The sequence below is a fragment of the Crocodylus siamensis genome, chromosome 8 (assembly GCF_052110815.1).
Source record: "Crocodylus siamensis isolate JL-2025a chromosome 8, ASM5211081v1, whole genome shotgun sequence".
NCBI lineage: Eukaryota > Metazoa > Chordata > Crocodylia > Crocodylidae > Crocodylus > Crocodylus siamensis.
Genome location: NC_143402.1, coordinates 54,295,964 through 54,313,351, shown reverse-complemented (window position 1 = coordinate 54,313,351; position 17,388 = coordinate 54,295,964). Strand labels below are relative to the sequence as shown.

At 49.9% G+C, this 17,388-nt stretch overlaps 1 protein-coding gene across 1 annotated transcript; it reads left to right on the top strand.

Moving 5' to 3' along the window:
• The first annotated feature begins 14,315 nt into the window (after window positions 1-14,315).
• Window positions 14,316-15,260, top strand: LOC149858602 (olfactory receptor 10H1-like). The gene has a single exon (XM_090060148.1). It carries the CDS (start codon window positions 14,316-14,318, stop codon window positions 15,258-15,260), a length of 945 nt encoding a protein of 314 aa, XP_089916274.1.
• Window positions 15,261-17,388: the final 2,128 nt, after the last annotated feature.

The following is a 17,388-nucleotide window of genomic DNA, read 5'->3' as shown; positions in this document are numbered from 1 at the left end:
GAGCTATTGCACCCTCTGCTAACTTTTTGCTGTCTTTCTTGCCAAGTTCTTAGGCCCAGCTCACCCACTGAGCTTGCAGCCAAGCAAGCCTTTGCAGCTGTTGTATATTTGTAAGCTTCCACCAAATCCCCCCAAAGTCTTCTCTTTTCTAGGCTGAACAGTCCCATATCTGTCAGCCTTTCCTCATATAGCTTGCTCTTCAGGCCTCTAATGATACAAGTGGCTCTTCTGTGGACTTTCTCAAGCTTCTCCACATCCTTCTTGAAGTGTGATGCCCAGAACTCGATGCAGTACTCCAGCTGTGACCTCACCAATGCCGAGTACAGCAGGAGAAGAACTTCTTTAGTTTTGCTTGGGATGCATCGGTTGATGCAGGCCAGTGTATTGTTTGCTCTGCTAACTGTAGTGTCATACTGGTGGCTCATATTCATTTTATGATCAATTATGAGCCCCTTTTGGATGTGGTGCTAGCTAGCTGTAAGATTGTTGCAGATTTTTTCCTCCCCAGATGGAGCACTTTATATTTCTTGGTGTGTACAGGGCCCTGACACCTGGGCCCAGGTCCCGCTGAGCTAGTTCTCTGGGTAGAAGCCAGTACAGGCCCCTTCCCTGTCGGCGATGGTCTTGGTGCCTCCTTTCCCTCACCCAGAGCAGCTGTCAGCTGGGGAGGCTGTGTGAGTCGTGAAGTGAGGCCTTTGAAGTTCTTGTGCACTGTTGCAGGGTGGGTGGGGTGGCACTTGACCCCATGCAGCAGATATCATTCACTCCCGCGGGCCCCTTGGGCTTCACACCCTGCCTGGCCTCAAGCACCCTGGTTGCTATCAGCCGCTGTGCAGCCCCTTTCAGATCATGCCAGCAACTGCTGTGCAGGGCTTGGGACAGGGCAGGGCAGGCTCACACAGGGGCAGAGAGAAGGTCTGGGCATGTAGGAAAGGATATGAGATCTGAGTGACATCCAGTCCCCAGCACCAGCCCAGAGCCCTGGGCAGGAATGCCCCCTCAGGCTGTGCCACTTCTTTTGAGTCAGCTCCTGTGTGACAAAGAGACACCATATGGGACACACACACACACACACACACACACACACACACCCTGTCTCTGTCTGTCTGTCTATCTATATCAACTTTGCTTAGCCTGTAAGTTGCAAATCTCCCCTGCCTTGTGCTTGACTTCCAACTTACAAAGCTCACTACTCCCTTCCAGGGAGGAGCAGACAGCCCTATGACACCTGATGAGGGCAAGGGGTCCCTGGGGCAGGGCACCTGTTAGTTTTGGTACAACTCAACAAGACTGGAGTGTGAGGTCCCCCAGCTACCTCCATAAGAACTACCATTTACTGGGTCAGACAGTAAGTCCATCTTGCTCAGCCTCATGTGTCGCATGGCAACAGAGAGGGGATGCTGAAAGGGACGGTGAACTGGGTCCAACCAGGATTTTTTCCACTGTTCCTCTGTGGGGGTGGAGGGAGTGGGGTTGCCTACAGCTGGGACTTACAGGCACCTCATCTCCACCTGCAGTGAATGCAGTGGAAGAAGGATCTGAGCCCAACACTGACATACTTGGTAGTTTGCACTGTGTGGTAGCGGGGGACTGTGCCCTCCAGCAGCACTAACGAGGGCCTGGGGACTGCATCTTGAGGGGGAGAAGCACTTTAAAGAGCCCAGGGAGTCCCTGACTCTGCCAGAGCTCCAGGCAGGCAAATGTCCCTGCCAGTCACTTCTACTAGCAGTCAAGCTCAAGTTCTGTGTCCTTTGCACCAAGTAAGCCCTCTGCCTGGCAGACCAGCTTGTCAAACATCTTGCCAGCCTGTCTAGGTCTGCCTGTATCTGTAGCCTATCTTCAAGCATAACCATGCTTCCCCATAACTTGGTGTTGTCTATGAACTTGGCCAATGAGCTCTTCACCTCCAAATCCAAATCATTGATAAAGATGTTGAAAAGAACTGGACCAAGCACCGACCCCTGAGGGATGCCACTGGCCACTTCTCACCAGGATGACACAGATCCATTCATTAGAACTCTCTGGGTCCTTGCAGCCAGCTTCTTACCCACCTAACTGTCTCACAGTTAAGCCCACAATTCTCCAATTTACTTGTGATAACATCATGGGATACCAGATCAAAAGCTTTTTGGAAGTCAAGGTATACAATGTCCTCTCTCTTATCCAGGGAGTGAGCTACCTGATCGTAATAGGAGATGAGGCTGGCAAGACAGGATTTGCCCATGACGAAACCATGCTGGCTGTTGTTCAGAATCCTACTTTCTGCAAGACTATTGCACATAGACATCTTAATGAATTTTTCCAGGATTTTCCCTGGGATAGAAGTTAGGATAATTGGCCTCCCCCCATTCTTGAAGATGGGCACAACACTGGCCCTCTTCCAGCCCTCAGGGACCTCTCTGGAGCGCTGTGAGTTTCGGAAGAGCTTCGCCAGGGGTTCCATGATGACTCTGGGCAGCTCCTTCTGCACTCTTGGAGGAAGTTCATCTGGTCCTGCTGATATATGTCTAATGTTTTTAATTGATCACACACCACTTCTACGGCAATAGTAGGAAGGCGATCATTCCTTCCCTACTTATTCTGTACCCTACCTTGGCCCAGTGAAATACCAAAGCAAAGAAGTCATTCAGAAGTTTAGTTTTCTCCTGAGTGCCAGTAACCAGCTGTCCTGAGTTGTTAAGCAGTGGCCCTACACTCCCATTTGTTTTCCTCCTGTTCCCTACATACCTAAAGAAGGATTTCTTGTTGTCCTTGATTCCTGTTGCTACTTTAAGTTCAGTCGCTACCTTAGCCTTTCTAATCTGTTCCCTACAAGTTTGGGCCAATTTTGTATAGTCCTCCTTTGGGAATTCCCTAAGCTTCCATTGTTTGTACGCCTCTTTTGTATTTCTTAAGGGGACCATGATTTCCCTGTTTAGCCAAGAGGGCATACCAGCCCTTCTGCTACATTTCCTTCACATGGGAATGGACTTCCTTTGCATTTCAAGGATCATATCCTCAAGGAATGACCACTCTTCATGCATTCCTTTTGCCTTCGGTCCACGGCACTTCCCCTACTTGTGACCTGAGCTTGTTGAAATTTGCATTTTTGAAGTCCAAAACTTCAACCCCGCTATCTGATTTGTCTGCCTTGTGATGGACAGTGAATGTGATGGTTTCATGGTTGCTGTCACCCAGGCTACTTTCTATGTTTAAGTCAGTCACCAGGTCATCTCCTTTGGCCAGAACCAAGTCTAGAAGAGCATTACCTCTGGTTGGCTTGTGCACCTTCTGAGCCAGGAAAAGCTCTTCAATGACAGGGCCAAGTTGGTCAAGTCACAGGTCAGGAAGGAATGTGACTGATCTGACTTGTCCGAGTGTTCCTCCCAAGAGATGTCTGGATAATTGAAATCACCTATGAGAACTATATTCCATGCAAATGAAGCCTCTGTCAGCTCTCAGGCAAAATGTAGATTGAGTTCCTCCCCTGGTTTGGTGGTCTGTAGTATACACCCACAGTTAGGTCTCTCTCATCGTTTCCCATCCCACTGCAGTTTGACCTAGGGGGTTTCAGGGCATTTTTCTTTGCAGCTGATGTTGGCCTCCGACGAGGTTTCATAGTTTCTAGGGTCGGAAGGGACCTGAGCAGACCATCGAGTCCGACCCCCTGCCATGGCAGGAAAGAGTATTGGGGTCAAACGACCCCAGCAAGGTGTATATCTAGCCTCCTCTTAAAGACCTCCAGGGTAGGAGCCAGCACCACTTCATTTGGAAATTGGTTCCAGACTTGCATCATTTGGAAGTTGGTTCCAGAACAGGTGTACTGCTCATTCACATAGAGAGCTATTCCTCCACCTTTCTTCCCTATTCGGTCTCTTCTGTGCAGGGTGTAGCTCTCTATGGCTACACTCCAATTGTGTGAGGAGTCCCACCAGGTCTCCATAATCCCTACTAGATCATAATGCCCACTGGAGAGTAGGGGGGCTAGCTCCTCCTACTTGTTCCCCATACCCCTGGCATTAGTGTACAGGTGCTGTAATATAACCCCCAGTTTCTTTTTTTTCTCTTTTATATAGATAGATAGATATACATTCCCTTCCTTTCCCCAACTATTTATGACTTTTCCTCTCCTTCTGTATTCCCTATAGATAATTATAAGGAAGCTAAGATATAGGATAAGCGTTAACATTTTATTTTAAGTAGTAAGTTTTATTTTTCTCTCCCCCCTTGCAAATAAGTGCTCTGCTATTTTGAAATAGATAGCCACTATTTTATAAGTGATAATTATTATGTATCTATTGATTTTTTTTTACTGCTTTTATATTGTGTGATTACTGTTTTAGGCCTATATAAGTTAGCATAAGTCATGTCAAGTTTCCATCTTGCAATGTCAAGCCTCCATCTTGTCTCCCCTGTTGTACAACCTATGATTCACACCTACTGCTCCTATGTAACTTGGTTCCTGAATGAATGGGGATGAATGAGGGTGCTTGAGAGACAATGGCAGTAGGTCTAAAAATATCTCCTTCTGAATGACCAAACCATCAACACCAATACCTGGACCAATGACCCAGCCACTGGAACCACCCTCAGCATTCAAGAAACAAAAGATGAGGCAACCCACCGTTGTGACAAGGCTGCACATGCTCAGTATGAACATCTGGAACCCTCTGGAACAGGACTGACCTTGCCTGGACAGGCCCTCCCAAAGGAGATCATAGGTAGTCTGCCCTAAAAAGGGGTAGTGAAGACTGACTCCTTGGGACACCCTCTCCATCTGGACCAGACTAGCTCCATGTCACACTGCCTATCCACCCCAGAGGCCCTGCTGGCAACCCCCTCTGGACAACACTGAGCTGAAGGAGACCCCAAATGGCCATCAAGGACCCACTTTCAGCCTGGGATAGGTAGATATCACCTGAATATTTCCTCCCCCAATTTGGACTCTATCTCTCTCCTCCTGGACTTCAGCCCCTGCACCAAGCCTCTTTATCCCCTGCTGCCATTGTCTGTGTGTGTGTCTGTGTATGTGTGTGTATGCAAAGGAACCAATAAGATATAATGTCACCATCTCCCCTGTTCAATAAAACCACTATCATTTGTAACCCTGAGTTGGGTTGTGTTTTACTGAGCCCTGGTCCCTTCCCTCTTAAATTCTGGTCTCTGTCTCTCTCTCTCTCGGCTCCAGCCCCACCATTTTCTTGATCTCTCAATTCTGTCTCCCCTTTCCTGCCACCTCTCAGCTCCTCTCTTTCCCCCTTCTGCAGCCTCTTGACCCCGTTGCTTTCTTGAGGTTCTCAGCCCTGCTCCCACCACTTTTTCTCTCCTCTCTGTCCCTTCTCTGTTCCGCTTCTCCAGGCTCTCAGCCCTGTTGCTTTCTACAGGCTCTCAGCCCTGCTCCCACCACTTTTTGCCTTCTGCCACCTCTCGCCAATCTCTATCTCTCTCTGCCTTCTCTCTGTGCTCTCCAGCCTCCCCCCACAGCCCCACTCCCTGTTTTCCTCTCCCCACGTACCTTTCAGCTCCCCTGTAGCCTCCTTGCTCCAGCTCCAGCCTCTGGGTTTCTCCCTGGCATTGCTCCTTTGCTCTGCTGGCTTTCTGCTTTCAATTAACACCAATTAACTTTAAGTTACCCCAGCTACCCTCCAGTCTTCCAGTTCAAATCCTAGCACTGGCAGCTTTCATGTCAGTCTCCACCAGCAGTAACCTAAAGTAACCCCAAGCATCAGCTCCTCAGCCCAGCTGTCTTCAGTCTACTGGTTCTAATTCTGGTCCTGGCAACTTTCACCCCCTACACTTTCCCTCTGTCTTTTACTTTAACCTTCCCCCAGGTATCCCAAGCACATACATACACACTACAACACCCAAGTTAAGAACTCACCTGTGTGTATGTGTAGGTGAGTGGTATGTATGTGAAATGATATACATGTATGTTACTGTGTGCATGATATACGAATTAGTGATATGTGTACTGGGTGTGCAGGTATTGGTAATTGATTTTGGTCTAATTTCTTTTGGTCTATATAGTGTGTGTAGGTGCTTGAATTGGTGCTAGGTGTGCATTTTCCTAGGCTGGTAATTTTGGATGTGTATGTGCCTGAATCGGTAGTGTGTGTGTGCATGCCTGGTGGGGGTGCGTGCACTTAGAGTGTGTGTATGCACAGTGTGTATGCACCTAATTGATTTTTGAGTGTGTGCATGTGCAATTGTATACCATACCCTCCTGTCTAACAGCACATTACTGAGATCCTGAGAGTTGGCCTGACCCCACAGGGGAACAGCACCTGAGCCCTCCAATTGAGAGCCTTGACTCCCTGTTATGCTGAAGGAGAACTATTCCCTCAGACCCTGAAGGAGTGGCTCTCCTGGTGTCCCTATCTATGGAACGTTCAGGCCACCTGGTACGGGCCCAGGACCCTCCGTGTACTGACCTGTATACTGGAGCCAGCCCCGTGCCATGTGGGGGAAGATGTGGTCGAGTCCCTGTCACCACCGGGGAATCCTTGCAGCTGGCCCCACCAGGGAATTCCCTGCATGCCACCTACATGCTGAGGGGAAGCTGCCCTCTGTAGCCTCGGCTGGAGGGATTCCCTGCACGCTGCCTATGTGCTGAGCTAGACACCAGCTTCCGGGCTCTTCAGGGGCAACTGCTTCACCCTGCTGGTCAGCTCTCACCACCTCTTCTAGGCCCTTTTTCTTCACCTTCCCTTGCTGAACTCTCCCCCCTGAACCAGGTGTACTACTTCAGGTGGCCAGCGGGCCAATCAGGGAACATGAGTGGTGAGTTTTCACTTAGGTCTGGTTTCTCTACCTGGCCCCTCGGGGTGTGTGTGTGTGTGGGGGGGGCAAGCCTTCCCCTTTTCAAGGACCTGATTGGTGGAGAAAAGGAAACCTCCCCCCCAAACATTTTTGAACTTTGCAAAACCCCTGGGCCCAAGCTGCCACCCACAAGTCTGTCACAATATAACATAAACATAAGCCCCTGGGCTATACTAAAAGGGGAAGAAGACCTCTGCCTCTCTAAAAGGGAAAGCTTTCCCTTACCATTCAGCTAGGATAGCCTCCCAGCCCTGGGCTATATCCTAGTGGGGTCAATGAACCTCCCTGGGCATTCATAGGCAGCATTGTAGCTCCTTCAGGAGCCATGCTGCCAGGAGCTCTTCACCTTGTGGCCTGAGCCTCAGCCTTATATTCTCCCAGCATGGGCGGTGGAAGAGTGGGGGGGGGTAATGGAGCTCATCCCCCCCCAAATGCAGGACAGCAGGTAGGGCCCCAGGGCAGCCCAGTTGCGGGCTGCTGCAGGAGGGGGAAATGCGTACACTCACATACCCTGTGCAGCCAGGATTGCAGCCAGCTCAGCAGGAAGGTAATTTTCTTTCAGCTTCCTTTCTGCCTGGGCTTGTGGGGAGGGGGTAGATTGAGACCCCCACAGGGCAGGAGTGGAGTAGGGGCAGGAATGAATTGTTCACTCCTGCCCCGCTCCCTGCTGCACTGTGGGGATTGCCCCATGACTCAGCCTTGCCCAGGCTCCATTCATGGGAAATGGGGCCCCAACCAGGCAGGACAGCAGGTGGGGCCCCAGGGCAGTCCAGCTGCAGGCTGCTGCAGCAGGGGGGGAGTAATTTACTTTAGAGTAACCCCACTCCACAGCATTTGCATGTGTAGATGCACCCACTGATACCCAGCAGGGAAGGATGCACTGAGAAGGCTTTGGATTCCTTGACCACGGGGCACACTTCAGGGAGAGAGGACCCCTGGAAAGAGACAGGATCCACCTCATGGGGAAAGGTAAGTCAGTGTTCATGACCAGGATGGCCAATCTTTAAACTAAGATTTCTGGGGGATGGGGATACACAAATTCAAACATGTCCAGGGACCAACATACAATTAAGCCCTGTAGTTAGGGACACGGGGAGATCCACTTCTGTGGGAACTGAGGGAATAGATCTCCATCAATGGGACAGGAAGACGAGGGCCTCAATAGGAGGACTCAGGAGCCTATATACTAACACCAGAAGCATGGGAAACAAGCAGGAGGAGCTATCCCTCCTACTCTCCAGTGGGCATTATGATCTAGTAGGAATTATGGAGACCTGGTGGGACTCCTCAGATGATTGGAGCATAGCTATAGAGGGCTACACCTCCCTAGACAGGACTGGATGAGGAAGAAAGGTGGTGGTGTTGCTTTCTATGTGAAAGAGCAGTACACATCATGGGAGGCCGATATCGGCTCCAAAAATGAACAGCTCAAAACCCTCTGGGGGTGGGGAGAGGGGGGCATAGTGAGAGAGGCCTAACTGTAGGTGTATACTACAGACCACCAAACCAGGGGGAGGAGCTCAATCTGGAGTTCACCCAAGAATTGATTGAGGCCACACGTGTATGTGACATGGTCGTCATGGGCAATTTTAATTATCCAGACATCTCCTGGGAGGAACACTAGGCCAAGTTGGATTGGTTGCGATCCTTCCTGACCTGTGTTGAGGAGCTCTTCCTGACTCGGGAGGTGCATGGGCCAACCAGAGATGATGCTCTGTTAGACTTGGTCCTGGACAAAAGAGATGACCTGGTGATCGAGTTAGATATAGTGGGAAGTCTGGGTGACAGTGACCATAAAACCATCATGTTCATTGTCTGATGTAAAGCAGACAAATCTGATAGCAGGATTGAAGTCCTGGACTTCGAAAATGCAAATTTCAACAGCTCAAGTCACTAGTAGGGGAAGTGCTGCAGGACCAGGGACCAAAGGTAAAAGATGTTCATGAAGAGTGGTTGTTAATTATGGACATGATCCTTGAAACACAAAGGAAGTCCATTCCCATGTGGAGGAAATGTGGCAGAAGGGCTGGGAAGCCCTCTTGGCTAAACAGGGAAATCACAGTCCTCTTAAGAAAGAAGAGGCTTATAAACAATGGAAGCTCGGGGCGAGCCCCAAGGAGGACTATTCCATGATGGCCTGCATTTGCAGGGAACAGATAAGAAGGGCTAAAGCAGTGACCAAACTCAGATTAGCCATGGGAATCATGGACAACAAGAAGTCCTTCTTTAGGTACATAGGGAACAAGAGGAAAACAAATGAGAGTTTGGGCCATTGCTCAACAACTCAGGCGAGCTGGTTACCAGCAACCAGGAGAATGCTGAACTTCTGAATGACTAGTTCACCTCAGTCTTTCACCGGACCAAGGGAAAAAGAACTCTGGGTAGAGTACAGGATGAGCACAGTAGGAATAATCACCTTCCTACTATTGCTGTAGAATTGGTGTATGGCCAATTAAAAAAATTAGACGTATACAAGGCAGTGGGACCAGATGATCTTCATCTGAGAGTGCTGAAGAAGGTGGCCAAAGTCATTGTGGAAACCCTTGCGAAACTCTTCCACAACTCATGGCACTCTGGAGATGTCCCTGAGGACTGGAAGAGGGCCGATGTTGTGGCCATCCACAAGAAGGGCAGGAGGAAGGACCTGGGTAACTATAGGCCAATCAGCTTAACTTCCATCCTAGGGAAAATCCTAGAAAAGTTCATCAAGGAGTCTATCTGCAATAAACCTGCAGATGATAAGATTATGAATGACAGCCAACATGGCTTTGTCACAGGCAGGGCCAGCCCATCTTATCCTGTGAATCCTGTAGCCGCAGGGGGCTCTGCAGCTAAGGGTCCCCCTGTGTCCAGCCACTTGCCACTCCCCCTGCCCTGTGCTGCTGCCATCAGCTTCACATCAGATTGCTTGTCACCACCCCCAGCCCGCTCTGTTGCTGCCACTGCCAGCTTCACATCTGGCCACTTGCCACCCCCCCGCCCACTCCTGCCAGTGCCTCTGACACTGGCTTCAGTGTGGGGTGAGAGGGAAGGAGCAAAGCTCACCTGTCTGCAGCACATTCTCCTGCCACAGGAGGCTGGAGTCCCCTCAGGCAAGGGTGACTTGGAACCCAGGTCCATGCTCAGACTGTTGTGTCACGTGGCGCCCAGCGCAGGTTGGCAGTGTAGACTTGGGGTCATTTTTTGTTGTGAAAAAATAACAACAGCAAGTTATTTTATTCTAGTGCTGGGGTGGCCAACCTGCAGCATGCATGGCAGCCACAAGTGGCCCAGGCAGCCAGTGTGCTTGGCACAAGGCAGTCAAGTTGAGGAGGGGGGAGGGTGATGCTATCTCAAGGATCTGGCCTTCAGTTTGGAACTGAATTCAATGCTGCCACATCTTGGATTTGGTGGCACTAGGTAGGGGGGTGGCTCTTTATTAGAATGGAACGGTCACACACTTTGGATTTAGCTTGTGGCATGCTTCAAAAAGGTCAGCCACCACTGTTCTGGTGTTTAGAAGGATTGTGCAGATGTCAGGGGTTCAAGATCCTTGCACAGCTGACCTCACCTAGTGTTCCCTGCTCCCTTTGGGATCCCTGGTTTGTTTCTGAGCTCACTTAGTATTCAGGGTTCCTTTGGGGGAAGCAGCATGTCACAACCAATCTGGGTTGACATTTGTTCCACAAAAGGGCCAGAGCCTGGTAGTGAGCTGCCAACAGTGGCCCTTAGCTTTATGAATGCAGGTGGGACTAAGGGCTTCATATTCTACCACAGCCCTGCAGTCCCCATGCTGAACCCACCAAAACCAGAAATTATTGAGAAATCATTGAGCAGTCAGGCTGGAAGAGACCCCTAGCGGTCATCAAGTGCAATCCCCAGTCTGAGGCAGGACCAGCCCCATCCAAGCCATCCTATACAAATCCATCATCTAACTTCTTAGAAAAACTACCATCAACACTGACACAACTTGACACCCAAACCCAGCACAGGTAAAGCAGGGGGACCACAGTGGCTAACATCCCACTCCTGTAAAATATTGTTAATATACACTCAAGAGATCCCAAGTAGAGGGCCAAGGGATCTACAAAGGAAAGCAACTCCCCCAAATCTGTACTGATCTGGCCATGTGGTAAAATTCCTACCTGACCCCAAAGATGGTGATTGGCCTGACCCTGAGTGGAGGGGCAAGACCCCCTAGCTAGGAACCTTTGACTCTGGTCTCAGCAGGAGCATTGGCATGGCACAATCAAGTCCCCAGCCCTGGTTATAGCTAATACCCAATGCCTATGGGAAGGCTTAAATACACACTGACAGCAAGTAGCAGCAAGTGGGGAGTGGGATGGGATTCCCTTCTAGCTTCATGCAGCAACCAGCAAAGCTCAGAAACACTGAAAATACCAACAGTGGAATATAGGCGTAGCTATGTCTAGATCAACCCCAACCAGTGGCTGTCCAAGCTCTTCATGAACAGCTCCAGGGATGGGGAGTCCACAGCTTCCCTAAGGGAACTTACAGGGAAAGAGGGGAAAAAGCTTGCCTTGCTGAGAACTGAACAATACAGAATCACAGCTGCTTTTTTTTCCTTACCAGACCAGAAACCTGTCCCTGCTCCTTCTGTAGAGCCACTAGGCAGAAGGGGTCATTGTGACTCCCTAGTCTGTAACTTCCCCTAGCCCAGGCCAGAAGTCTCCCTTGACTAACTGTCTGTTTGCATGAGGGCCGTACAGAGGGGTTGACTGGCCCTTTGCTCCCAGTCCCATGCCAATGGTAGTATTGAGCAGCAGGGCCTCAGGAGGGCTCCAGGGATGGATCTGAGACTCAAAGACTTCCCTCAGTGCAGATCCCCTGACCTCTGGGGCAGGTTTGCAGGAGAAGGGGCAGGGCCTCCACTGTCTCCTCCCTCTCTGTGCCAAGCTGCTTGCGTGGCAGGTGTCAAAGGAGCAGTCCCTGCCCTCCTGCTGGCTGAGATGTAGGTCTGGGAGAGAGTAGGATTGCTTCCATCTATGAGAGCCAAGTCAGAATTGGCTTTGAGAAAGTCCAAGAAATCCCGGCTCAGTGCTTTTCTGCGTAGAATAGAACTTCCACATCTTGGGGCTCTGCAGAAGTGAAGTCCCTGAAGCGACTTCAGAAAGGATCATCATCATTAATGTTCTGGAGCTAGAGATAAAAGGCAAGTGGGACCAGAGCAGTGGCTGGCAGGGGAACTGATCTGGGCTTTCTGGCCAGACCAAGACCTCACCATCATTTGGATAGACCTCTCCCTCATGGATGGCTGGATCCTAGTGACTCTTAGAGGTTTGCCATCTGGGCATGAAAGCCTTTCCCACATCAGAGAAGTAGAGAGTAGCACGCACTTGTAGTGGGAAACACTGCTCCAGGGGCAGACTGTGAAGGTAATGTAAAGTGACTTCTGCTCTGTTACTTAATGAAACCTGTATTGTTCTGAGCTATGTTCATTGGCTGCTGCTAATATGCCATCTGTTACAAGCATTTACAGATTATTCTTAATTTATTCCAAGGGAACACAGTCAGCCTTGCTCAAGAAGTAACTTCAGCTGAGCTGCTTAGGGATCCCACAGTTCAATCTAATGCCATCAGGGCAGGGGTCATATCAAAACCAGGACATTGACTAATGGCAAGGGTGATTTTATTCTCTAAGAAAAGAAACCTAGTGGAAAACAGCCTGCCACTAAAAAGATAGACTGAGATACTAGGGCTGTGAAAGTCACCTAAACAGGCACCCAGGGAGCATGTGTGCCTGTCCCCAAGCACCAGAGAGGCAAGAGGGTGAAAGCAAAGCAGGCGTCAGGCTTGGAAGCTGTCAGGCAAAGAGGGGAGTGGGGCAATATCTGTGAGTTGGGGCAGTCCCCTGGGTGACAGCCCTGCTTCCAGTGCCTTCTGCAAAGGATGTTTAACTCTTTGATTTTAAATATTCCCTGAGGTAGGGACTGGAGCCTATTGGAGACCCCTCACCCCCCATCTCTGTCCACACCGCATACTCTGCAGTCTGGTAACTAGAGGGAGAGGGGCAATAGAGGCACTCATCCCCCTCCAGCATAGGGGAGGACTGACTGTGAGGTGATTATAGCCAGGGCTGCTGTCTGAAAGGGGAGGGCAGCATCTTCTGTCCTAGTGGCATCTTGTGGCAAAGAGCTGGCTCCAATGCCTAACCCCAGGTGGATATTCACAGCTAGGAGACCCAAGTGCAGATAGCTGCCTTCCTGCTCACAATCATCAGTGCTTGTTGCTTAATCTCAGACCAGGGATGCAGAGAAATCAAAACCTGTATAAAAGAAGCCTACAGGGATCTTTCCTTCACTGAAATCCTCAGACAGGTGTTAATGGAGACTACCAAGGCCTTATGATCAGGGTAAAAACTGGCATATAGCTATTTTGTGCATTTACCCCTGTTCCATGACTTATTTACAAGAAGAAATAACATACAGCCCATAAACATTTCCCAAGAGAATTTGTAATGTTATGGCAGTGTTGTCAGCTGTGATGATTCAGGAATTATGTGAGGCAGGATTTTTTGGGGTGATATCTTTTATTGGACCAGCTTCCTGATTGGACCAGCTTCTTCAGGTTGCCTCATGGAGGTTGCCCATCTTATATTCAGAAGCTTATCTAACTTTATCCCAACCATGCATTTGATCCTTGTCTTGGATATGACTGTAAACTGCCACTGAATTGGGGGGCTTGGTGGCAATGTGATGAGGCTACTCGTGGCAGAGTGCCACCTGTAAAATACCGCATTTTTGCATCCTTCCGAGTAAGGTGAATTTAGGGCACCTCAAAACCCTAGGCCCCACTGCCTTGTGCCTACTCCTTGATTGGAGAAAGGCTAAGGGACTTCATTCTGACAGAAATGCGCCCTTGCTGGGGCATTAGGCAGTCAGCAGCAGCTCTATCTGTTGCTCTCTGGCAGGAGCTACAACCATTGAGGCACTAAACATCTGGACTTGGTCTGGCCTTTGAATTCTGTCTCAATGGTCTAAAGGGGAGATGGTAGATCTAGAGCAGCCTCCATTCTTCCAAACACTTCCCTAGGCATATGCACTGAAGGTCTTGGTGTGATGGTTACATAGACCTGTTGCACATACACCATGATCCAGAAGATCAACAGTTACCAATAAAAAGCAGTTGATCCAATAAAAGATATTACCCACAAAACTCCTCACCTCCCCGGTAGAATCCAGAGCCCAGTGGGTCTGAAGCTCAGTTGGAGGCTTATTTCTGACTTGATCCTGGAGACTCTCTCCAAGTCAGGAGTGCACTCTGTGGATACTACTGGTGCACATTACATGATTCCTGCCCTCCCTCCACCCCCGTGTGTATGATATTTGCCTGCAGTACCTCTCCTATTTGTGACAGAGAAATGATACTGGTAGTATGTAGTGTAAGGCAGCCTGCCTGTTATTTCCAGTTAGGCCGATGCTACAGGGAATGTCATTTAATATATACGTTCTCTGTCCTGACTGGATCTTTATACGAGCTGAGTTTTTCTTATTACATTCCTTTCAGGTAACACAGAAATGCAATGGGAAAATCAAACCACTGTGACACAGTTCATTCTGATCGGCTTCTCCAACTTCCCCGAGCTGCAGGTGGGGCTGTTTGTAGTGCTCCTCCTTGTGTATTTAGTGACACTGGCTGGAAACACCATGATTATGATGGTGATCCAAGTGGATTGGAGCTTGCATACCCCCATGTATTTTTTTCTGGGTGCTTTGTCTTCCTCTGAAATGTGTTACACTTTCGCCATCATCCCCAAGATGCTGTTCGACTTGATGGGAGGGAACAGAACCATCTCGTTCCTTGGATGTGCTGTCCAGATGTACTTTTCCTTCCTGTTTGGATTCACGCACTCCTTTCTGTTGACGGTAATGGGCTACGATCGCTACGTGGCGATATGTAACCCCTTGCGTTACAACATCTTCATGAACACCCACGTCTGTGTCCAGTTGGTGGCTGTCTCCTGGGCTGGTGGGTGTCTCATAGGGCTGGTTGTGACGGTAATCGTATTCCACTTGCCCTTCTGTGGGCCAAACAAAATTAATCACTTCTTCTGCCACATGCCCCCACTGGTCGAGTTGACTTGCACTGACACCAACACCCTGGGGACTTTGGTTGGCACCTTCTGCATGGCTGCCTTGTTGGGCTGCTTCCTTTTCATACTCCTCAGCTATGCCTTCATCCTGGGCACCATCCTGTGCATCCCGTCAGCTGTAGGGCAGCACAAGGCTTTCTCCACCTGCGCCTCTCACCTCACCGTGGTGATTGTGCACTATGGCTGCGCCTCTATCATCTACCTGAAGCACAAGTCACCATGCTCGTCAGATGCTGGGATGCTGATTGACTTGACTTACACAGTCATTACCCCTTTTCTCAGCCCCATCATTTTCAGTCTGCGGAACAAGGAGCTAAAAAATGCCTTTAGAAAATCAATTGGGAGAAGGATGTTCTCCCAAGGAGTGTGAGTGCTCCAGATGGAGCAGGGTGGATGAAACAAGTAACACAATGGTCGCAAACCAATTCCTTTGTGAAGCCCAATCAAAGCATCAGTAACAGCTTTGACTATAGATTTCCTGTGAAGGTAAAACAGAAGGGCTTTCATACAAGCCGGGTGTATGGAGCGTCCACATGTGCCTGACACTGCTGTGCCTCCTACTCAAAGTGCCTTGTTACACACATTTTCCATGCAACTGAATCTCTGCCAGTGTATATCTCGTTGTGTGAGAGTGAGTGTGCTGAAGATCTTCACCAGCCTGTGGCTGAAGTAGCTCAGGTTTATCCCCCTCCAAGACACCTACTGCAAATCCATCTTTCTCTGGGATTCTGTGGGGGAAATAGCTTAAGGCTGGTGCCTGGAGCTGACATCCTGTTCCTTTCAGTCTTTGCTTCTCGGAGGTCTATCCCCTGGCAAAATTTGCTTCTATCCCCTGGCAAAATTTGACTCTCTGATTATTCACTACTGTGATTGGTGGTTGTCAATAGCACATGGTGCCCTTATTTTCCAATTGGTAATTTGAATAAATGAAATGCTAAATGCCTGAATAAACTCTTGTTGTCAGGTTAACAAGACTGTGGCCAATTCCCCCCAGATCCTCGTGGAAGAATCAGGTCAATTCCAGCCTGCAGCTGCAGGGGTTCCCAGGGTCTTGGCTGCATTGCAGGACTGCTGAAGAGGCATGGAGCAGGATGCTTTGATGGCTAGCAGAATACCCAGCAGGCAGCTGGGGAGATGGAAGCCATGGGGCTGCTGGCTCCTGTTTCTGCAGTGGGGCTTGGGGCCTGGGTGGCAGGACCCCAGTGGGGAGCAGGATGGGGCCATGGGTGGCTCATTTGGGGGGGATGGAGGGGCCTAGCTGGGTCCACAGCTGGGGTCCACAGCTGGGTCACACGCAGTGTGTGTGATCCAGCACTGCAGGGCACAGTGTGGCCATGCAGGAAAGCTGCTTGGCTCCACACTGCCCTTGTGACATGAGAGGGGGCCGCAGGGCAAGAGACATGGCAAGCAGCTTTCCTGTGTGGCTGTGCTGTGCCCTGCAGTGCCAAGCTGCACACACTGGGCTGTGGAGGCCCTGGAGAGGGCAGCAGGGTAGAAGCCCAAGCCTGCAGTGCACAGCCTGTGCCTGCCTCTGCCCCGCACACAGATCTGTGGGGCATGGGTCCTCCTGCCCCTCCCCAGGAGTGCACACAGCAGCAGGGAGCTGGCTGCCCCCTGACTGAGCCCACAGTGGCAGGCAGCAGGGTGGGAACCAGGCTTTGCTCTGTTGCAGCAGCTGCCACCTCCTGCCAGGGGCAGGGCTCCTGTGGACCTAGGTGCCTGGCCCCATGGCCTTAACAGCTAGGGGCCTCCTCTGGAAGGGCTGGGAGAGCAGGAGGATGTTGGTGGGGGTGAGAGGCACCAGCAGGGCCAGGGCGCCAATGGGGGGGAATCAGGGGCACCAGTAGAGCTGTGGGGGATGCAGGGGATCTTTAATTTTAATAATGGATTTTGGAGTTTTTATTAGAGAATTTGCAATTTTTTATCAAGAGAAACGGGGATCCCTAGTCATGAGGGACATTCTGTACATGAGGGATGTGAAAAGCAAAAGAAATGAGGCCAGTGGGATCTCACTTCAATGCCTAAGATGACCTGCAGATTCCCCCAGAAGAAATTTCTGAATACTTGGCTGTAAGGAGACACACTGCCCATGGGATTGCATAAGACTTAGGCAAGGTTTTCTGTTGTCTTTTTGGTTTATCGTACTGCATTTTAACTTGGACTTACAGGGGGCATCTACATGAGATGCTATGTTATTGCTACTGCACAGTAGGATCAGAAATGACCTGTGCGCTGCAGGGACTGTGCATTCCCAACTGTGCAGTGGGATGCATGTGTAGACATGCCCACTGTGGGTGTTGTCACTGTGTCTTAGTTTAGGCAAAGTATTTCTGTTGTTCTTTGTCATGTATTTGAAATTTCAAATTGCTGTGTTCAATAAATGCTGTCTTAAGAGCATGGACTATTCTTGTTCAAGCATTTATGAATTCAGTGCCACTACCTAAAATCTATTAAGTCTGGTAACAGTAGGGAAAGTGAGGTAGGTGCTCCCAAGGCTT

Bases quoted from the DNA above. Each gene is read 5' to 3' on its own strand.
- LOC149858602 (XM_090060148.1), top strand. From the start codon at position 14,316: ATGCAATGGGAAAATCAAACCACTGTGACACAGTTCATTCTGATCGGC.